The sequence below is a fragment of the Cylas formicarius genome, unplaced genomic scaffold (assembly GCF_029955315.1).
Source record: "Cylas formicarius isolate icCylForm1 unplaced genomic scaffold, icCylForm1.1 PGA_scaffold_4__25_contigs__length_36172078, whole genome shotgun sequence".
Classification (NCBI taxonomy): Eukaryota; Metazoa; Arthropoda; class Insecta; order Coleoptera; family Brentidae; genus Cylas; species Cylas formicarius.
Genome location: NW_026844334.1, coordinates 18,828,920 through 18,845,983, shown reverse-complemented (window position 1 = coordinate 18,845,983; position 17,064 = coordinate 18,828,920). Strand labels below are relative to the sequence as shown.

General features: G+C 34.4%; 2 protein-coding genes across 2 annotated transcripts; one reads left to right on the top strand and one right to left on the bottom strand.

The window, feature by feature from the left end:
- Window positions 1-52: 52 nt before the first annotated feature.
- LOC132700600 (coiled-coil domain-containing protein 174) lies at window positions 53-2,089 on the bottom strand. The gene is made up of 6 exons (XM_060668023.1): window positions 1,804-2,089; window positions 1,567-1,751; window positions 1,317-1,517; window positions 957-1,267; window positions 688-906; window positions 53-632 (listed from the first exon to the last, which is right to left on the bottom strand). The coding sequence occupies exons 1-6, from the start codon at window positions 1,831-1,833 to the stop codon at window positions 103-105; spliced, it is 1,476 nt and encodes a 491-aa protein (XP_060524006.1). The 5' UTR covers window positions 1,834-2,089; the 3' UTR covers window positions 53-102.
- Window positions 2,090-2,675: 586 nt separating this feature from the next.
- On the top strand, window positions 2,676-16,749 carry LOC132701378 (chromatin assembly factor 1 subunit A). The gene is made up of 3 exons (XM_060669237.1): window positions 2,676-3,010; window positions 3,331-3,494; window positions 14,238-16,749. Exons 1-3 carry the CDS (start codon window positions 2,891-2,893, stop codon window positions 16,129-16,131), a joined length of 2,178 nt encoding a protein of 725 aa, XP_060525220.1. The 5' UTR covers window positions 2,676-2,890; the 3' UTR covers window positions 16,132-16,749.
- Window positions 16,750-17,064: the final 315 nt, after the last annotated feature.

Here is a 17,064-nt window from a genome sequence, read left to right as displayed (position 1 = left end):
TGTATTTGTATTAAAAAGTCTAATAAAATAAGTTAACCTTATTTTTGCGCATAACTTTTATTAACCCAATTGTGGTTTTAATTAGGTATACAAACTTTAAATTTACCAGGGAGATTCGCAAATTTTTTGCTCTGCTTGTCTCCTTAAGAATTTTAAACCCGCATCAACCGACTCTTCAATATTTGCTGATTCATTTGTAGATTCATCCACAATTGTAGGGTCTTTTGTGGAGGAATGACCACGGCTAAATTCAGATTCCTCATCTGGAATGATCACAGTTTTATAAGGATTAATGCTTGGCGAATTTATTTTCTTCTTTTTCGATGTAAACTTTAAAACCATGTTCTCCTCAGTTGATATGTCTGTAACTTTGGAACTATGAAAATCACGTTTCTTTTGATAAACCGAAGGCGGAGCAAACTCTGCAATTCTTTCTCCGCGTTTCTTTTCATTCCACTCTGTTTGACTCATTTCATAATGCTCCTTTGCACCTTCTTTACCGATATCCCATGGGCGAACATGTTTTCGCCTAGCCTGTTCCCGTAGTTTTTCTGCTTCTTCGAATTTCTTTTTCTCCTCTTCATTATTTTCTATATTTTCTAACTCCTTATCATCTGATTTTGAGACAGGTTCTAAAATAAGACAGCATTCATAAGACTATAGACATTTTAGCTAAAAAGTAAACACCATCTTCTTCAGGTGGAAGACCCATTCTAGCTCTTTTTCTATTCCTGGCCGCTTTCATTCTTGCAGCGAGCTGTTTCTCTCTCAAAGCCTTTTGATACTGTGCCCTATTCTGTTGCCGTTCTGTTTCTTTCCTTAGACTTTTTAATGCTTCCAACTGCCTTTCTCTCTTCTCTTCATCTTTTGAGAAGGCATAGTAGCCAACACCATGTGTTCTTGCCTCTAAAAATCTAAAAATTTGGCAATTGCTTAATCTACAAATTCTATAGTACCATTGAAAAGAACATTTTGATAGTGCACATTTGTTCTATTCATCAGTTCATCTTCCTCTTTTTCCCACTGCCGCCTAAGCATGTCCCTTCTCATGTCTCCTGATATTAATTCAGATTCCTTTGGTTCCATATTATTTCCAAGATCTGTATCAAGGGAGACATCCACAACATTTTCAATTTCTTTCTCTACTGGTCTTGACTGCTTCCTTTCTTCAGCTATCACTTTTAGTTCAGCATCTTTTGACTTCAAATATTCCAAATCCTTCCTCAAACATTTTCTAGATCGACCTAAACAATCCACATACTCTACCCTTAAAAATAAACTTTACTCTTTAATTTTACTGATGAAAAAAATATCACCATTCTTCAGATGGATCAGATGGAGATTCATATTCATCAGAAAAATGGGTTTCATCATCACTACTGTGAACTGAAACTTGGTCTCTTTTAACTGGATTCTTTTTATCAAATCTTACTAAATATCTGTTTCCAAGATCATTACTTTGGTTTGAATCATTGGTAAGTTTTTCATACAAAGTTGCTTTAGCTTCTAAACGAGCACTAAAAACTATGACTAATATTTACAAATTTACAAAATTTGCCTCCATACCTTGACAATTTCAACAAATCTAAATCCTCCTCTGATAAGTCACGAGAACCTCTTTCTTCAACTCCTTTATTTTTAAACTCCAGAGGATTGTTCTTTTTAATAACTTTGATTTTCTGATCGTTTTCGACTTTTGCCTTGGTCAATTCTTCCTGCTTTCTCAAAATTTCTGCTTTTAAGCTCAACAGCTAATAAAACACTTTGTTAGAATGTCACTGAGGTACCTAAAATTTTACTTACCGACGACTTACTTATTTCATACGTGCTCATTGTAAAATATAAAAAAAACTATCTGACAAATATTCTGATAAAAATTATAGTAATCATGCTGTTTACATTTAAAAGATGTGGCTATAGATACCGAAATTGTTAGTTGACACAACCTTAGTTCTTCATACAATTTTTCAGTCAAGGGGCAGTTTTATATAATCCACTTTTCCATTTCGTATAATTTCTTGGTTAAATGTAATAAATAAAGTAATTTGGCTACGCTGTGCAGCTGGATGACATTTGGGGACCACAGTTAAAATGTAACATTTTACTTATTATATAAACTGCAGGATTACCAAAATAATTATCGGAGCACCAAAACAAAAATAATTTAAGCAGGATTGTCATCAATGATAATCGTTTTATCATTTCACAGAATAGTATAGTAAGTTATCATATGAACCTGCAGAGATCAATTAGAACCTGTTTTTTAATAAGAAAAAACCATCGCCCAAACGAGTTTAATGCGTTATTTGTACAGAAAGGTTAAATAGTTTAGGGTTATAAAGCTGATTTTCCTGCTGCTGTATTTCCTTTTTTATCTCTCAAACTAATACCATAAATGAGACAGCCAACCACAATTATAATCCTCTGTTTAGAAAACGGAAATCGCCATAGAACAAGAGAGCACTTTAATAAATGACGCCTCAAAATCGATTCCTTCCTTGTAATTAACAACAAGGTAATCAAGACATCAGTTGAAAAGGAGGTTTTGTTGAAATTCTGACCGTAGAACGGCACCACATTCAAATTTTTTATTAAGGAATTGGAAATTCATATGTCTACTTTCACACTATTTTAGGGATTTTTTGTTCTACAAACCTTAGGGTTTGTCGTTGGTAACCGTGTGTCGCTGAGTTTTTCGATCGGAAATGTTTTCTAATTATTTGAGAAAATTTAAAGTCATTTAAAGTGAACGACTATTTAAAATCTATTTATTAAGTGAAAAGCAGTGAACAGATCCTTCCTAATAATTTTCCTTTTATTCTGGCACAATTTTCTTTCATGTTTTCGAACTTTTAATTTGCCCACGTTCTCCAACCAATAGGTTGGATCGATGTTTGGCTTGTCGATTGCCACACAGTTGCTTCAGGGCTCAACCCAACGGACTTGGAATTATCTAACGACTTTTGGTTATTTAGTTTGGAGCAAATTTGTTCATCTGAAAAGAAATACCGTAAGTAGTTTTTGTGCTCGCCGAAAGTTAAACGTGATGTGAAAATACGTATTCTCGTGGTTGTGGAAATTATGGCGCCATAAACAAAGAACATGGCGTCGCAAGCTATTGCTAAATTAATTTACAATTTTCTTTAAGTTTTACAATACGTGGATTGTAAGAGTAAATTTAGCTTTATAAACAGCGCAAATTGAGTATCGTCTTAAATATTTTATGGCTACGGCAGTAATTTTTGTTTTAATGTCTTCACCGTTAAAAGGCAACGTTAAATTTGGCGTTTCTCTAAAAGTGTTGGAAGATGGCTAAGAATTATTTTTCAGATGCCCCGATCCCGAAAAAGGCACCATTCTCATTCAAAATCGAGGTCTCGTTCTCACTCAAGAGATCGTAGCTCTGAAAGGCACAAAAGAATTGATTCCCATGAAAAAGATGGGAAAAGGAGAAAAATTGACTCCTTGGATAGTCCACATAAGCGATCATTAAGGTGAGCTATTTATTTATATTCTTTGAAAATTCTGAGGTAGGTAACAAAACATTTTTTAATTTAAATTATGACATTTGCAAAGCAGACTAGGGCATTACTCGAAGCAACATGGTTATGTGAAAAATCTGATTGAGATTATTAAGGTAATATTGAGTGATGGTCCTAGTTTAGAGAGACTGGGTGTATTCCACTGATGTTTGCACTTCAGCAATCAAAATTGCTAGTTGGTCTTAGTATTTTTTTGTAAACTTATAGATGAAAAATCTGAATTTGTAACTAAGACTAAAACTAAAGACATGATTTAATTAAGAATGACTTGATAAGGAATTCAAAATTTGATTTGATTTTTTTGAAAAACTCCCAACCACTTCAACCACAGAAACAATGAAAACCCATAACCCAAAGTGCAAAGAACAGGAAAAAACTGGTCATCATCGATCAACTTTTCCCTTTCCCAAGCATCACCTGATGAAACCTGAAACAAAGTGTTATAAATACTCCATCAGAAGTATTATTATTTTACTTGAGCAAGTGCTTTAGTCCATAAACGCAGTACAGCATCAGATGTTAAGGGATCGATGGGATCATAATACTGCTTACAATCTGACCAAACCATCTTTATTGCATTAAATTGGCAATGCGAATTTTTACATTCTTAAAAGATTTTATTTTGAAATAATTTCATATTCAAAGAAAAATACTTAGGAACTATATATGCAGTTTTTCTGGGAAGTATTGCAGCCACTCGACTAGAGAATGCTTGATTCAACTTTGATTAGGTACTGACTTAGCAAGTTCACAGTGATACTAAGATTGCCAACTCTTGAACCACCTCTTTCCCTAAGCATATTAGTATAAGAGTTTCCTGGTACAGAACTAAAACTTTTGTCTTTGTTCATAGGTTGGAAAAACTACATTTCTCATAAAAAAGAAATATAAATCACCTTTCAAAAATTTCAGCGTTCATTGAATCATGGTAGTCCCCCGATTTGTATCCGATTTAAAGATAAATCTGGCATACTCCACAAAGCCGTTTTTAGAGTCAGCATGTAAAATTATATAGAGAATTCCTTCACCATACTTTTTCCGAACTGTTTGAACAGAATTGTCTTGCCAGATTTTTCTAGACGCTCCTTTACTAAAATGAAATGAATCGATTTCGTGTAATTTTTTACGTAGCGATTTTACTGTGACATATTCTCCTACAAGAGAGGAAAAGTAATTATTATTATTATTATTATTAAAAACCACTAAAAGTTTTATAGATTTTCGACTTTACGCACAAAGAATCAGTGCCACAAAATATATTATTCATTTGGAACAAGGCAAACTCTCAAATTATTTTCAGTCCGTATGTTATGCTCCTGTACTATATAGAGGGGTGTTCCGTTTGCTGCTCTATATAACTGGTCTGAACTTTAACTTTATGTTCATGATCGGTTTTGGTGCCTCCAGAAACTAGCGTATGCACTGATCTAATAATACCTACCTAATTAATAATTTTCAAAAACTTAAATTGCTTGTTCATTAAAATGTGTGACGACAGTAAATGCTTACATTGTGTATAGTTTAAGGGTAAAGGCGCTTTCTCGCATTTTTTTTTTAGTGAAATAATCAACAAGTTCTAAAATGAGGTCTTGTTTTCACCAAATCGTTGGGCCATTTTGAAACGATTTAATTATCCGTTAAATTTAAAAATTTTGATCTTGACGCCGCTATTGACACGGATTTCGGATAAACAAAATTTCTGAGTCAATTTACTACACCCAGTAATGAATTAGAAAGATGTCATGCTATGACGTAGCTGCACAATTGCTCTCTGGCATAAGTCGTTGGAAACCGGCAGTTCAATATAATCGAAGGTTTAAAAATCTTTCTAGAATGCTGATAAAAGCACAGTTTGCGTATGCCCCTAAAATCGAAATATAAACTTGCACTTTGTAAAATTTTCTTTCCTAACAGCGAATTTACTCGTTCCTTTCTGAAAATCCGATCGGATCCTTCTATTTTTTAACAAAATACTGCTTACCACATCCAAACTAAAAACTTTCAAAATTGAGGAAATGTCATCGGCCATGTTGATTGTTGAATGCCACAAGGCGAGATTTGAACTTACTTGCGCAAGCGCATTTTGAATATCCTATCTCAGAATTTTAGATGTTTAGATATATCTAGTAACTATATGGACGATAGACTCGGGTACTGACGAGATCTAGCGTGTTTATCGTTCAACGATGTGGTTCTCCCAGCAAATTATAAATCACTAAAAATATGTTCGTGCAATTATGCTGCTTTATTCGCGATCGGCCAAACGTAAAGTTTAATCTTTTATGCAGAAATAAACCGCAATATGTTCCAATTTTCTGAAAGCTGATGGCAAACTTCCGAACTAATTTGAATTCCCTTGCATGACTCGAAGAGTCTCTCGGATACTAATGAATATATTCATAGCGAGAAACTAACGAAATTCCAAACTGTTTCGCAAAATCTGTCTTTTCGGACAGATCGTTCGATTCAGACCGCTTTGGTTGGAACCTTGAACTTCCCGGTTAATTATTGCTTATTTACGGCATTTTAAGCCGACTTATAAGGACATCGTATTACGAGTGATTCATGTTTCTTTAACTACTGAACTCTTACTCGACAAATAGTGTAACTTTTTTTTTTAACTAAAAAGTGACAAACCAAAGTACAAACAACAAGAACAGTATATAAATTTATCAGGATTTTTCGCTTGCTTTGCTTTGCTTGCTGGTTTTGTTGATTTACTTCAGAAAAGTAAAATAATTCTTAAAAAATTAAGTTTATTTATAGGTTCAATATGGTATTGTTATAACTAATTAATTGCAAAAAATAAAAAAGAAACAAAAATTATGAGCTCCATGCCCGGTTCCTTGCTGAGGGTACGTTTTTATCACATAATAATCACGCTTACCACTATTCGGTGCAATTTCGCGTTATTATTTTTGGTTCGTTGCATAGGTTCACTGCAATCACTGTCATTCATTAATTTTGAATCTTGCGATTTTTGCTCAGCAACTTTCAGAAGTAGGCTTTCAAATTGTTGCTGTTGATTCGTTTTTAATGAACAAGGTCGCAAAGACACTGCAGTAAATAATAACAACAACATACTAAGCAATGAGTTAGTTTTAGTTAGTATGTATTACTAGGAATATTAAGTTTAGATTTTATTTAGCCGTGGGTATTTTGTAAATTAGTCAAAAACACCGGTTAATTGGTACACTTTTGTATGGTTTATAAACTAGTTGGATGGTATACAAACCAACCAATGTTCGTAGCTCTCTTCGTAGAAATATAGTTTTCTGTCCAAATAACCTGACATTTAAAAAGTTTATAATACTGTCCAGTTGGTTTATAAGCTAGCAAAGCTAACATTTTAACCGTAATTAATTACAAAATGTCCAGGGAAGTGAAACATAACTTAAGATGATTTTTAGCAATTATAAAACTTGGAGGTTATTGAATTTAATAACAGAAGAGGTGTTAAATCATAACTTACACTTTGTGAAATTATTGTTGTTCGTACATTGGTAAAATGAATACTTTTTACATAATAATTTACTCTTTTCCGTAAGAGATCAAAACAGTCCCGCAAGATAAAACATTATAAAGTAAATAATTCATGATTAAGTTTAAAAGCGCCCTATAGGTTGTGCTGCGTTTAAATACGGAATTCGTATTTTTCGCACAAATTTTTCAACACACTATGTCCATCAGAAAATTTTAATTTGACAGGCATTAGTGTTGTGGCGATTTCACCGATGATTTTTTTTATTTCTGTGTTTAATTGGAGAGTTAACTCCGTATCGACGGTACGATTTGTGCGTCAGTGGTGCTTGCTGGGTGAGTTAGTTTGTTGTTGACTATATTCATCATCAATAAATTTGATGAAAGTTTGAATCAAATTTGAACCGATAGGTTATAAAAATATGCTGTTTATGTCTTTAGATGCCCAATATAATTTATCAGAATATTTCTTATTTTTCGCTAATTTAAACGAAAACGATTCAACTCGATAATAAGTTGTACAAGTTGTCTCCTTTTCTGAACTTTTGTGGGTTATTTGGGTTTTTATTAGAGTTAGAAGCCAATCTAGTTCTACTTATTTTAGATTTCAAGGAGTTCGTCAACGTTTTTAAAAATGAAATAATTTTTTTTTTTTAGAATTTATCAGAACGATAAATGTTTTCATTTTTATTGAAAAAATAATAGTCTATAATGAACACACCGTGAAATAGTCAGTAAAAGTCACAAATGTGTCAGTTGCAATGGTTTTTCTTTTAATATGTAAACAATAAAAAACAAGAGACCTATAGTTTTTGGTAAAGAGCTCCTGTTGTTAAAATTATAAGAAACAAAAATTATCATGGCACGTAAACAAAAGCTAAAATATTCTACAGTAAAAGCAGCAACCAACTGATCTGATTTTTGGTAAACATACTATTTTCAAAGTAAGTAAAAAACCGCTAGACATCAGTCTTGGGCACCTTTCAGGCTATTATAAAAGTGTCTGTGACATTTTTTAATGGCATAACTTTTTAGCAAATCCATTAAGTCATTAATCTTTTTCTTTGGAATTGGTATAACATCTCGATAAGCACGGTCTAGATTCACATTTCCAAAAGACGTAAAAGTCGCTCGAATATTTCTTTGCGTAATATGCTTCTGTAGTCAGTTTCACTGAAAGATGTTTTATAGAAAAATGTGTCAGAAGCATCTTTTTCTACTTTTTCTACACACACGTCATTTGAGTAACTAGTATTTAAAATAAAAAGAAAAGATCGTAACTCATTATTACTACTTTATAAGGAGTTTCCGTCTTTTTCGAGTTTTTTTTTACCAACATTACGTACTCCGCGGCTATCACAGATACACTGGGTTATGTGCCGTAAGATCGTTAAAAAACGCGGGAAATTCAATAGTGGCACTAACTACTCTTTCTAGCGGAAATGAAGCAAGATAACTAGGTGCCGGTATTTGTTAAAAGACAAGTGTGCGAGTTTTATGGTACAATCAACTGGAAATAGTTAATTTTTGATATGTTATTGCACCCAGTGAATAGCGCCCAAGTAAACGAGCATAAGCAAATACTTGGTTATGGTAAACAAATTCGACTAGACTTTTAGATATACTGCAAACCACTTCCAATGTATTTGAGGTTTCTTTGGAAATGTCAAGTCATATAATTTATTCCATCATTTTGGGCCATCGTTCCCAATAGCTTTAAGACAATCGTGACTATTAAAGCGAGCTACCGAATATCCAGGTTGTTAACGCTTTTTCACGCGGACCGAACACCGTTCGCCAAACTTTAAAAAATTTCGTTTTACAACAAACCGCGTTAACGAGCGTTGTGGGTAATTTAACCTTAATATTCAGTGCATAACCGGAGACTCGTGTTATGTTTCCGTATTCTTTTTTTCCATTCTAATTAGAACACTTTTGTTCCTCCTTCGTTGCCAGATTCGGCCGTCCTCGCGACCACTACTTAACTGGTCGCTCGGTCGTCCTTTGCTGTTGCTCGCCCTGAAAAGAAAACCTATCTCCTCTCGCGGTTTCAGTAAGTGTTTAACCTTGCCGATTCGCGGACTAATCGTAACACTATGTCCGGTGGAGTCGAACGATCATATCGGATCGATTAGTATCGAACCAAGTGAAAATTAATAAACTGGGAGTTTTATTTTTTGCGGAACAGTGCTACTTTGTTAAGAGTGAAGGGATAAACTTGCCTTAAACGCGTATCCGGTTGGACTGACTAACACAGGGTTTGTGACATCGCAGTGCCCACGAATATAGTTTATATAAAAAAAAGCTCGGATGTTGCATATATTTTTTATTCATAAATAATATTCAAATCTTTTTTTTTTTTTTTAATTTAAGCACAGACCTAGTAAATTGGTTGCTCTGCTGACATGGAACGGGTTGCGCTCAAATCCTTTTTCCTTAATATAAGGGTGTGCTGTGATGGTGGGTAAATAATAAGGATTCGTTTTCCAGGCTGAAATACGTTTTTGGGGACAAACTGTTAATAGGAAACTATTTATTAATAAAAAATGTATATAAAGTGTTTCGTTTCAAACTAGGCGTTAAATTATTTTTTTTTATATTACTTTATATTTTTATATCAAATTGGTAAAAGCATCCAATGGTACTACAATAGATATCGTGAAAGTTATGAAATCTTTGAAAAAGCAGGGATTCGATTAGGAGACGAGCTGCTGAATCAAAATGTCGAAGTCAATAAATAAATAAAACAAAATTAAACAAAATAAAGATTGACGGATCACTAAATTAGGTAATTTTTTTTTTTGACTTTTCTTTGCGAATCTTTAGTTATCGTTAAATATTCATTACTAACTTTGAAAGCTTCAGATTGTTTGATCAAAAAGAACAAAATAAGAACTTGAAGGATAGAAGAATTTACGTTACAGATTTCGGCAATGAAAAAAAAAAAGAATTAAAGTTATAAAAGTGGATTTTTTTCATATTCATTTGAAATATTCTTAATCCCGAAGCCGCCCAATTGAAAAATATCATTATTTATTTTTAAAATGTTTTACGAAAATGTAACCTGAATGAAGATGTTATATCTCAAAGGAGCACCTGTGTATATTCATATCAATGTTCAGCCAATAAAATACAAGCAAGCTGAAGCGTTTAGTTTAGTTGAATGAAATTTTATTAACACCAAAACTTTGTAATTTGCGGCGTTTATTGAAACTGCTCCATTGCTGGTTGGTTTCATATTTACTTACCCGCACTTGGGCAATGTATATATCTGGCATTAGTAAATATGATGATTTTTTGGTGGTAAGCTTAATTTTTGCCCTAGTCTACACTGCGTTATTTAATTTGATTTGACCGTTATGTACTCTTTGCTGAACTTAGTGATTGCTAACTGTTATAATATCTAGCCGACTGTTCAAAACTGTGAGCGATCAATAGATGGCTCTCGCCTACCATGCCACTGCCTCAGCTTTCGGTTATTGTCGATAGTTTTTAATATTTCGAACTGCAAATGATGGATCATGTCAGATAATTTCTGCGTAGGTTTTTTTTGCAATTGTTTTAATATTGAAAGTCCCACTTTCACTTCCATAGCGAAAATGAATGAATCGTTTGCGAAACATTTACGTATGTATTTTTAAATAGACACGTCAACAACATTGTTATCGTGTGGGTGATTGGCCACATATTTTTGTTCGGCGATCGAGGCGAAAAATAATAAAATTTTGCAGTTTAATATTATATGATAAAAATAAAACTTTATGCTAATTGTGAGACCTCATCTGAACCCATATGCACTCCATAGAGCTCATTTCTTCGATAACAAATATTTCGGATACTTGCATTTTTGTAATTCAACTTCAGCAGTAGTTGCTCGCTTGAATAATTTTTTTTTTGAATGAAGTCGAACAATCAAAACAAAAATTTGGGTAATAATTAAAATGTTTAAAAGTTTTTCTAGTGTCAACAAACTGCGAACAATAGTCGCACTTATTCTTCGTTCCTTTTTTAACATGAGGCTTAAACGCCGATATCGCAAATTACGAACAACCCTCGTGGGTCGTACGAATCGCAATAAATTTTATAAACCTTGACGGTTTACATAAATCTCGCGTTGCATATGGATTTTTCTTTCTCGTTCCTACGCTTCGCAGTTATTTATTCTTGCATCTCGGATTGGATGGTAGGTTAGAGACATTATTACGAAGCCCCGGGACCCTCGGCATGTCCATAAAAGGATCCTACGTTAACAGTATGGCAAAAGTCGTGTTTTTGTGTATCTTCGACCTTCACGCAACGCATTCAGGGCAAGGTCGTCATTAATTTTCTCTCAAAAGGAGGATGTTGATATCGGGCGATTGTGTGTAATGGTTCGATTCCGTCTAGTACGATAAAATCTTCAAACGAAGGACATGTCTGTCTAGGTGTCTACGATGACAACTGGGGTTCTCATATTTGGATTTGGATTCTTTGTACTAGTATTTTAGTAAGATACCGATTTTTCTCTAATATATTTATTTGCTCAATATTCCTTGTAGGCCTAGGGCCGAATTTTATTTTATTCTCTTCTTTCTAAAACTTTTTACTATTCGTCTCCACTCCCTTCTATTTATTGCTTTTCCTTTCTAGTTAGTAACATTTATGGTCTTAATTAAGTCTTCTAAAGTTTTTTTCCATCCCTTTCTTGATCTACATTTTCGTTTTTCTCGATCGGATTTCTGTAGAGTATTATTTTAGGGTGAACGGCGTAGTAGGTGTTGGGTTAAAGTACGAGAGGTTTACGGTTTAAGCCCCTACCGCCAGCATATCCATCGAAAAAAAAAAGTTGGGCGATCACCTCTCGGAAGGCCATGGCAAACTCCAAGAGCATTCTGCCTAATAAACCTTTGCCGTTCAGAACCACCGTTAAACTGTAGATTCCTTTCAGTAGATACCCGATATTTTGGTAAGGCACATTAAGAGGAAAAACCATTTTTTGTGCATGCTTTCCTTCCCCAAGTGTTCTGTGTTCTGACTCCATCCATGTAGTTCAAAATTTTGATTTGATTGAGTACTCGGTATTCACAACTATATTTTTCGTTGTTATTATTTTAGTACATAATGTACTTTAGTGTCTTGGTTTTAATTTCATTAATTGTTAGTAAATACTTGACACCTACAGTTTTCAACCTTTTTGTTACTCTCTGTAATTCCATCCTTGTCCGTGTCATTAGTTGTTAATATTTCAGTGCTTCTTATTATTTTCTCCAACACTAAACTAAAAAGTCCTGCTATGGATAAGAGGATCGCCTTGTTTAAGACCTCGTTTGATTTGAAATTCCCTATATTTTTAACCTTTCCATGCTAACTTTGTTTTCTGTCATTTCCAATGTCATTTCTACAATTCATTTCTCTTTTGGCATTTTTAGGTTTTTCATTGCTTGGATCAATTCTATATCGTAGACTGCTTGAAAGTTTAAGAAATGTATATAATCCATTTTATATTCATAACACGTCGTTTACCCCTAGTATTGGGAGTTTTTTTATTAGTCAATATAAAATAACTGTTAATTACTGTTTGATTAAGAAAGCTCTTTATTTAAACCGGGCATTTTAAAGATTGGCAAAAAGAAGGGTTTTGTTGAAAATCTCTGTTAAAGAAAATAAGTATTGTGACAAGTTCAGTTGTTGCCAAACAATTCCGACGATTATAGCATTCTAACTACTAGATAATTTTAGCTCGTCGAATGGATCGATACTTTTTGGAATTATTCAATTTATGCAGAAAAAAACTATGTGGTGTCTGTGCATTTTAAATTGAACCTAAACACAAACTTACTACGGTCTGTGATAAAGTATCTGTGATGGACAGTGTCCCTGGAGTTTTTTAAGTGTTGTGATTGTCCGTAATAAAAAAATGGCGACTTCCGGTATGTCTTACGCGACTGATTACGAGATAAACAGGAGTCATCAGGACTCGATTTTGCAAAACTTCAGTAGAATGAGGCTCGATACCGTCCGCGATCAGCCGCAGATGCTGTACGTCGCGATGGCCACGTGGATTCCCAAATGCAACATAATGACGTATCAGCAGCGGCACGTGGTGCAGCAACAAATTCATCAGATACAAATTAAGTATGTGATCTTCCGAGCATACCTCAAACGTCAAAAATATATTAGTTTAGCGATGTCTTCGCAAGGACAAATTTTGTTTAGGGTTTGGGTCGTTTTTCTGTTTCTACAGGTTGTTATTTGATTGTCAAAGGTCCGTCTTATTTAATCCATGTTTTGTAGTGGAACGGTTTAGGGATTGATGTACCCTTTTCTGCTTGTTTTTCAAATGCCAGCTGGAGTCCCGAACGGCACGGGTGCAATATCCGTAAGCGAAAGTAAAATTAAGATATAACATGTTTAAATATGTGCATAATTTATCTAGTGAACGTTTTGTTTTATTTATAATTGTTGCAATGTTTTTATTCATTCATATAAAGAAGTGGATTGAAAACATTGTGATCGGTGCCTTTACTTTCTATGAAGCAAGTTGTCACCTTCCACCTTAGACCCATACCTTTTCGAGGTAGGTAACTTCTCAGTAATTGGAGCCTGTTCAAGGGAAATTGTGAAAATTCAGGCTATTTTATATAATGTTAGATCATTAATCTACAGGACCTTATACACATTTTTTGTGAATAATAATTTTAACCTTTTTGTATTACTTAATTTAAATTGTAAGTAAAAAAAACTCGGGAGTAAAATCTGTTTTTACTTAATGGTTCTAAATAACTTCAAAATATGAAAAATGATAGGTTTTTTTTTGTTTATCCCCCACCCCCCATTTGGTTTGCATCTGAAATAATTGATAAATTAAGTTTTTTGTTCAATATATTGATGTACAGTTGAAAGAGTTAAAATTTTGTTCCAATCCTCCCTCTCCCGACTATACAATATGTCCTAATCAGAACTTTTTCGATGTTTTGGTAGCAGTAATCCAAAAAATTACCTCTTCCCCTTCTAACATTGCCATTTAATATACTAATTTATTTTGTCAACGATTATTATTGTTGAGGTTACGTACGCTTGTTTTTTCCCAATCCATTAGAGCAGCTCCAAAGTTGTTCACAGTATATGTTAACTCAATAAAAATTGTCTGCTTCAGGTTATTTGGTCTCAGGACGAAGCTGACACTTGCCAATCAAACTGTGGATTTAGCCGTACTGACAAAAATATTTTTTCTAGTCAAAGGCATTCGGACAATAGTTTCGAAGATGTTTGTGAAGATGATCAGATGAATAGAATTGAAGATGTCAAAGTTTCCAAAGACGCCGAGAGCGATGCCGTTATGAAAGATAGCGTCCACTCTGCCTACAACAACCGAGAAAACTCAACATCTAGGTGCCTTAAAATTGATGAATGTGATAAAAATAATGATTCAAAGCAAATCGAAAACAGTATTTTGGTAATAACAAGTGATAGAGAAAAGGAAGATGCGGACTCGAAAGAATCTCGAAATGAGAAATCGTCTACTCCTTTAAGACAATCATTGACCCCAAAGCAACTTCATCGAAAATTGGAGTCCGAGAAGAAACGTCAACTGAAACAGGAAGAAAGAGAAGAACGGCTAAAGAAAAAAGAGGCGGAGAAAAATCGCATCAGGGAAGAAAAGGAGAAACAAAAACAGCAAAAAGATGCGGAAAAAATTAAACAGCTTGAAGAGAAACAACAACAGAAACAGAAAGAGAAAGAAATGAAAGAGGAGCAAAGGCGAAAGGAAAAAGAAGAGAAGGAACAGAAGCGCAAGGAGAAGGAAGATTTAAAACGCAAAGAGAAAGAAATGGAACGGTTGAAAAAACAACAAGAAGCTGAAGAAAAAAATAAAGAGAAACAAAAGGAGGAAGAGAAAAAGCAAAAGACTGCGGCGCTGTTTGTCAATTTCTTCAAAAAAACGGATACTCAACAAGATGATAAAAAAATTGAAAAAGCTAATAGTCAATTTATGCCATTCGAAGTGAAATCCGATATGAGACTGCCACCTTTGCGGCGAAAGCCTCTGACGAATGAAGACGTTTTGCTTCTGGATAATATGATTGAAACTCAGAATGAGAAGGAATCGTATTTGCATGATTTAAAGAGTGTTGATTTTAAACCGAGAAAAACTCCAAAAACCTGGCCAACTGGCGATCAAGACGATGATGTTACTATTATCGAGGAAGATCAAGACGACGATGTTACTATTATCGAAGAAGACAAGAAACTTGGTGAGACTATTTGCGGAGATGCCCCTCCAAATCTGAAATTTCGTGCGAAATTTTTATGTTTTCACGAAAATAAGAGACCCCCGTATTACGGTACATGGCGAAAAACCAGTCAGTTTGTTAAACCTAGAAGACCCTTTGCAGAAGACAGCGAGCTTTTTAATTATGAAGAAGATTCGGACGATGATTGGGAAGAAGAGGAGCAAGGTGAATCTCTAGATGTTTCCGATGATGAAGCGGATAAAGACATTGAGGAAGACAAGGACGATTATGAAGTTGATAATGATTTTTTCGTTCCACACGGTCATTTAAGCGACGACGAAATTGATGACGAAGAAAATGCTAGATTGTCGCCGGAGTCTATGAAACAAAAGCTAAAACTTTTGAAAGACGAATTTGAGGCTGATATTCATTCAAAAACGCATAAATTGAAACCTAGATCAATTGGTTGTATCTGGTATAATAGAGATGGCGTTAACGTGGAAACAGCTATACAAAAATACCTTCAGCCGTTTGCCATCATCATTAAGGGACAAATTGAAATTAAGAAAAGGAGTGATATATTTGTCGCCACCCCTGAGAGGAAGAAAGTAAAGATTGCTCGAGAGCTTGCACCAGATCAGATCTCATCTTTCCTCGAATTTATTCATGGAAATACCAGTAAAAAAAAAGTGTTGATTGAAGAATATTTGACTCATATGGTCAATAATGGTTCCAACGTTGACGTTTCTAAAATAACCTTATTAAAGTTATTAAAGGAAGCGGCGTCATTTATTAAGTGTAAAGAAAACGGACCTACGAAAAACAAACTTGTTTGGGTTGTCAAGGACGATTTAAGGAAAAAATATAACATGTCTGAAAAACCAGGCTGCTGTTAGGATTTCGTTTTTTGTACCAATGCAAAGTTTACTGTTTTTAATAAGCATAGCAAGAAAAAATTTTTTTGTTTATCTGAAATATTAACTGTTACTTCATATACTAACGTTAGTAAAATGTTTTCGATTATTCTGCAGATCAGTGATTAATTTTAATAAAAGCGATATTTTTTATTGCAGTATTTTATTGTGAAGGTGTGCTATATGACCAATTATCGCATTTTCGCAAATTGTTGCTCTGTTTGAGAAGGCAATATTTCTGTCCTTGATTTTGGTTGGGACCTAATTCTGTATGTCGAAACAGTTCAGGTGGGTGTGTATGGTTTTGGAAGACTTAAAAATCATTAAGTCCTGCTAGATTCCTCTTCGGTTCGATCTCAGACACCTCGCTTGCACGCTGGTTATAATCGAGGATGTTTCATTAATATGTTTCGATTTCTTCAGACAGACCTTAAAATCTTTCAATGTCATTCAATCTCACGCAGCTAAACAACGAAGCATTCGGAAAGGAATTATTAACTCCTAATACCCTTTAGTACTTGATGTTATGGATTTTTGCCAGCTTCTTTTTCAAGTGCTGTACATCTCTAGGGATATAATAATCGTGAAGGGCATCAGTTCCGAGTACGGCAAACACATACGGGTTTATCTATTTCAGTAGTCAGAGGGCTCATCGTTCTCGGCAATATGAGCGCGGTTCGAGTGCGGAACGTCGTTACAAGAGAAGTCACAGGCGATCGCCCACCAGTAAGAAACGGCACAACAAGCACCGCGCACACGACAGGCCGTCGTCAAGCAATCGCAATCGACGTCATGGACGCCGTTCCGATTCGGACGACCAGGTCAGTATGGGAATGTTTTTAAAAATATCTGCCCCATATAGAGGTTTGATCTATCGGTAAGACAATTTAGGACTTAAGTTTGTCGAGTATTGGT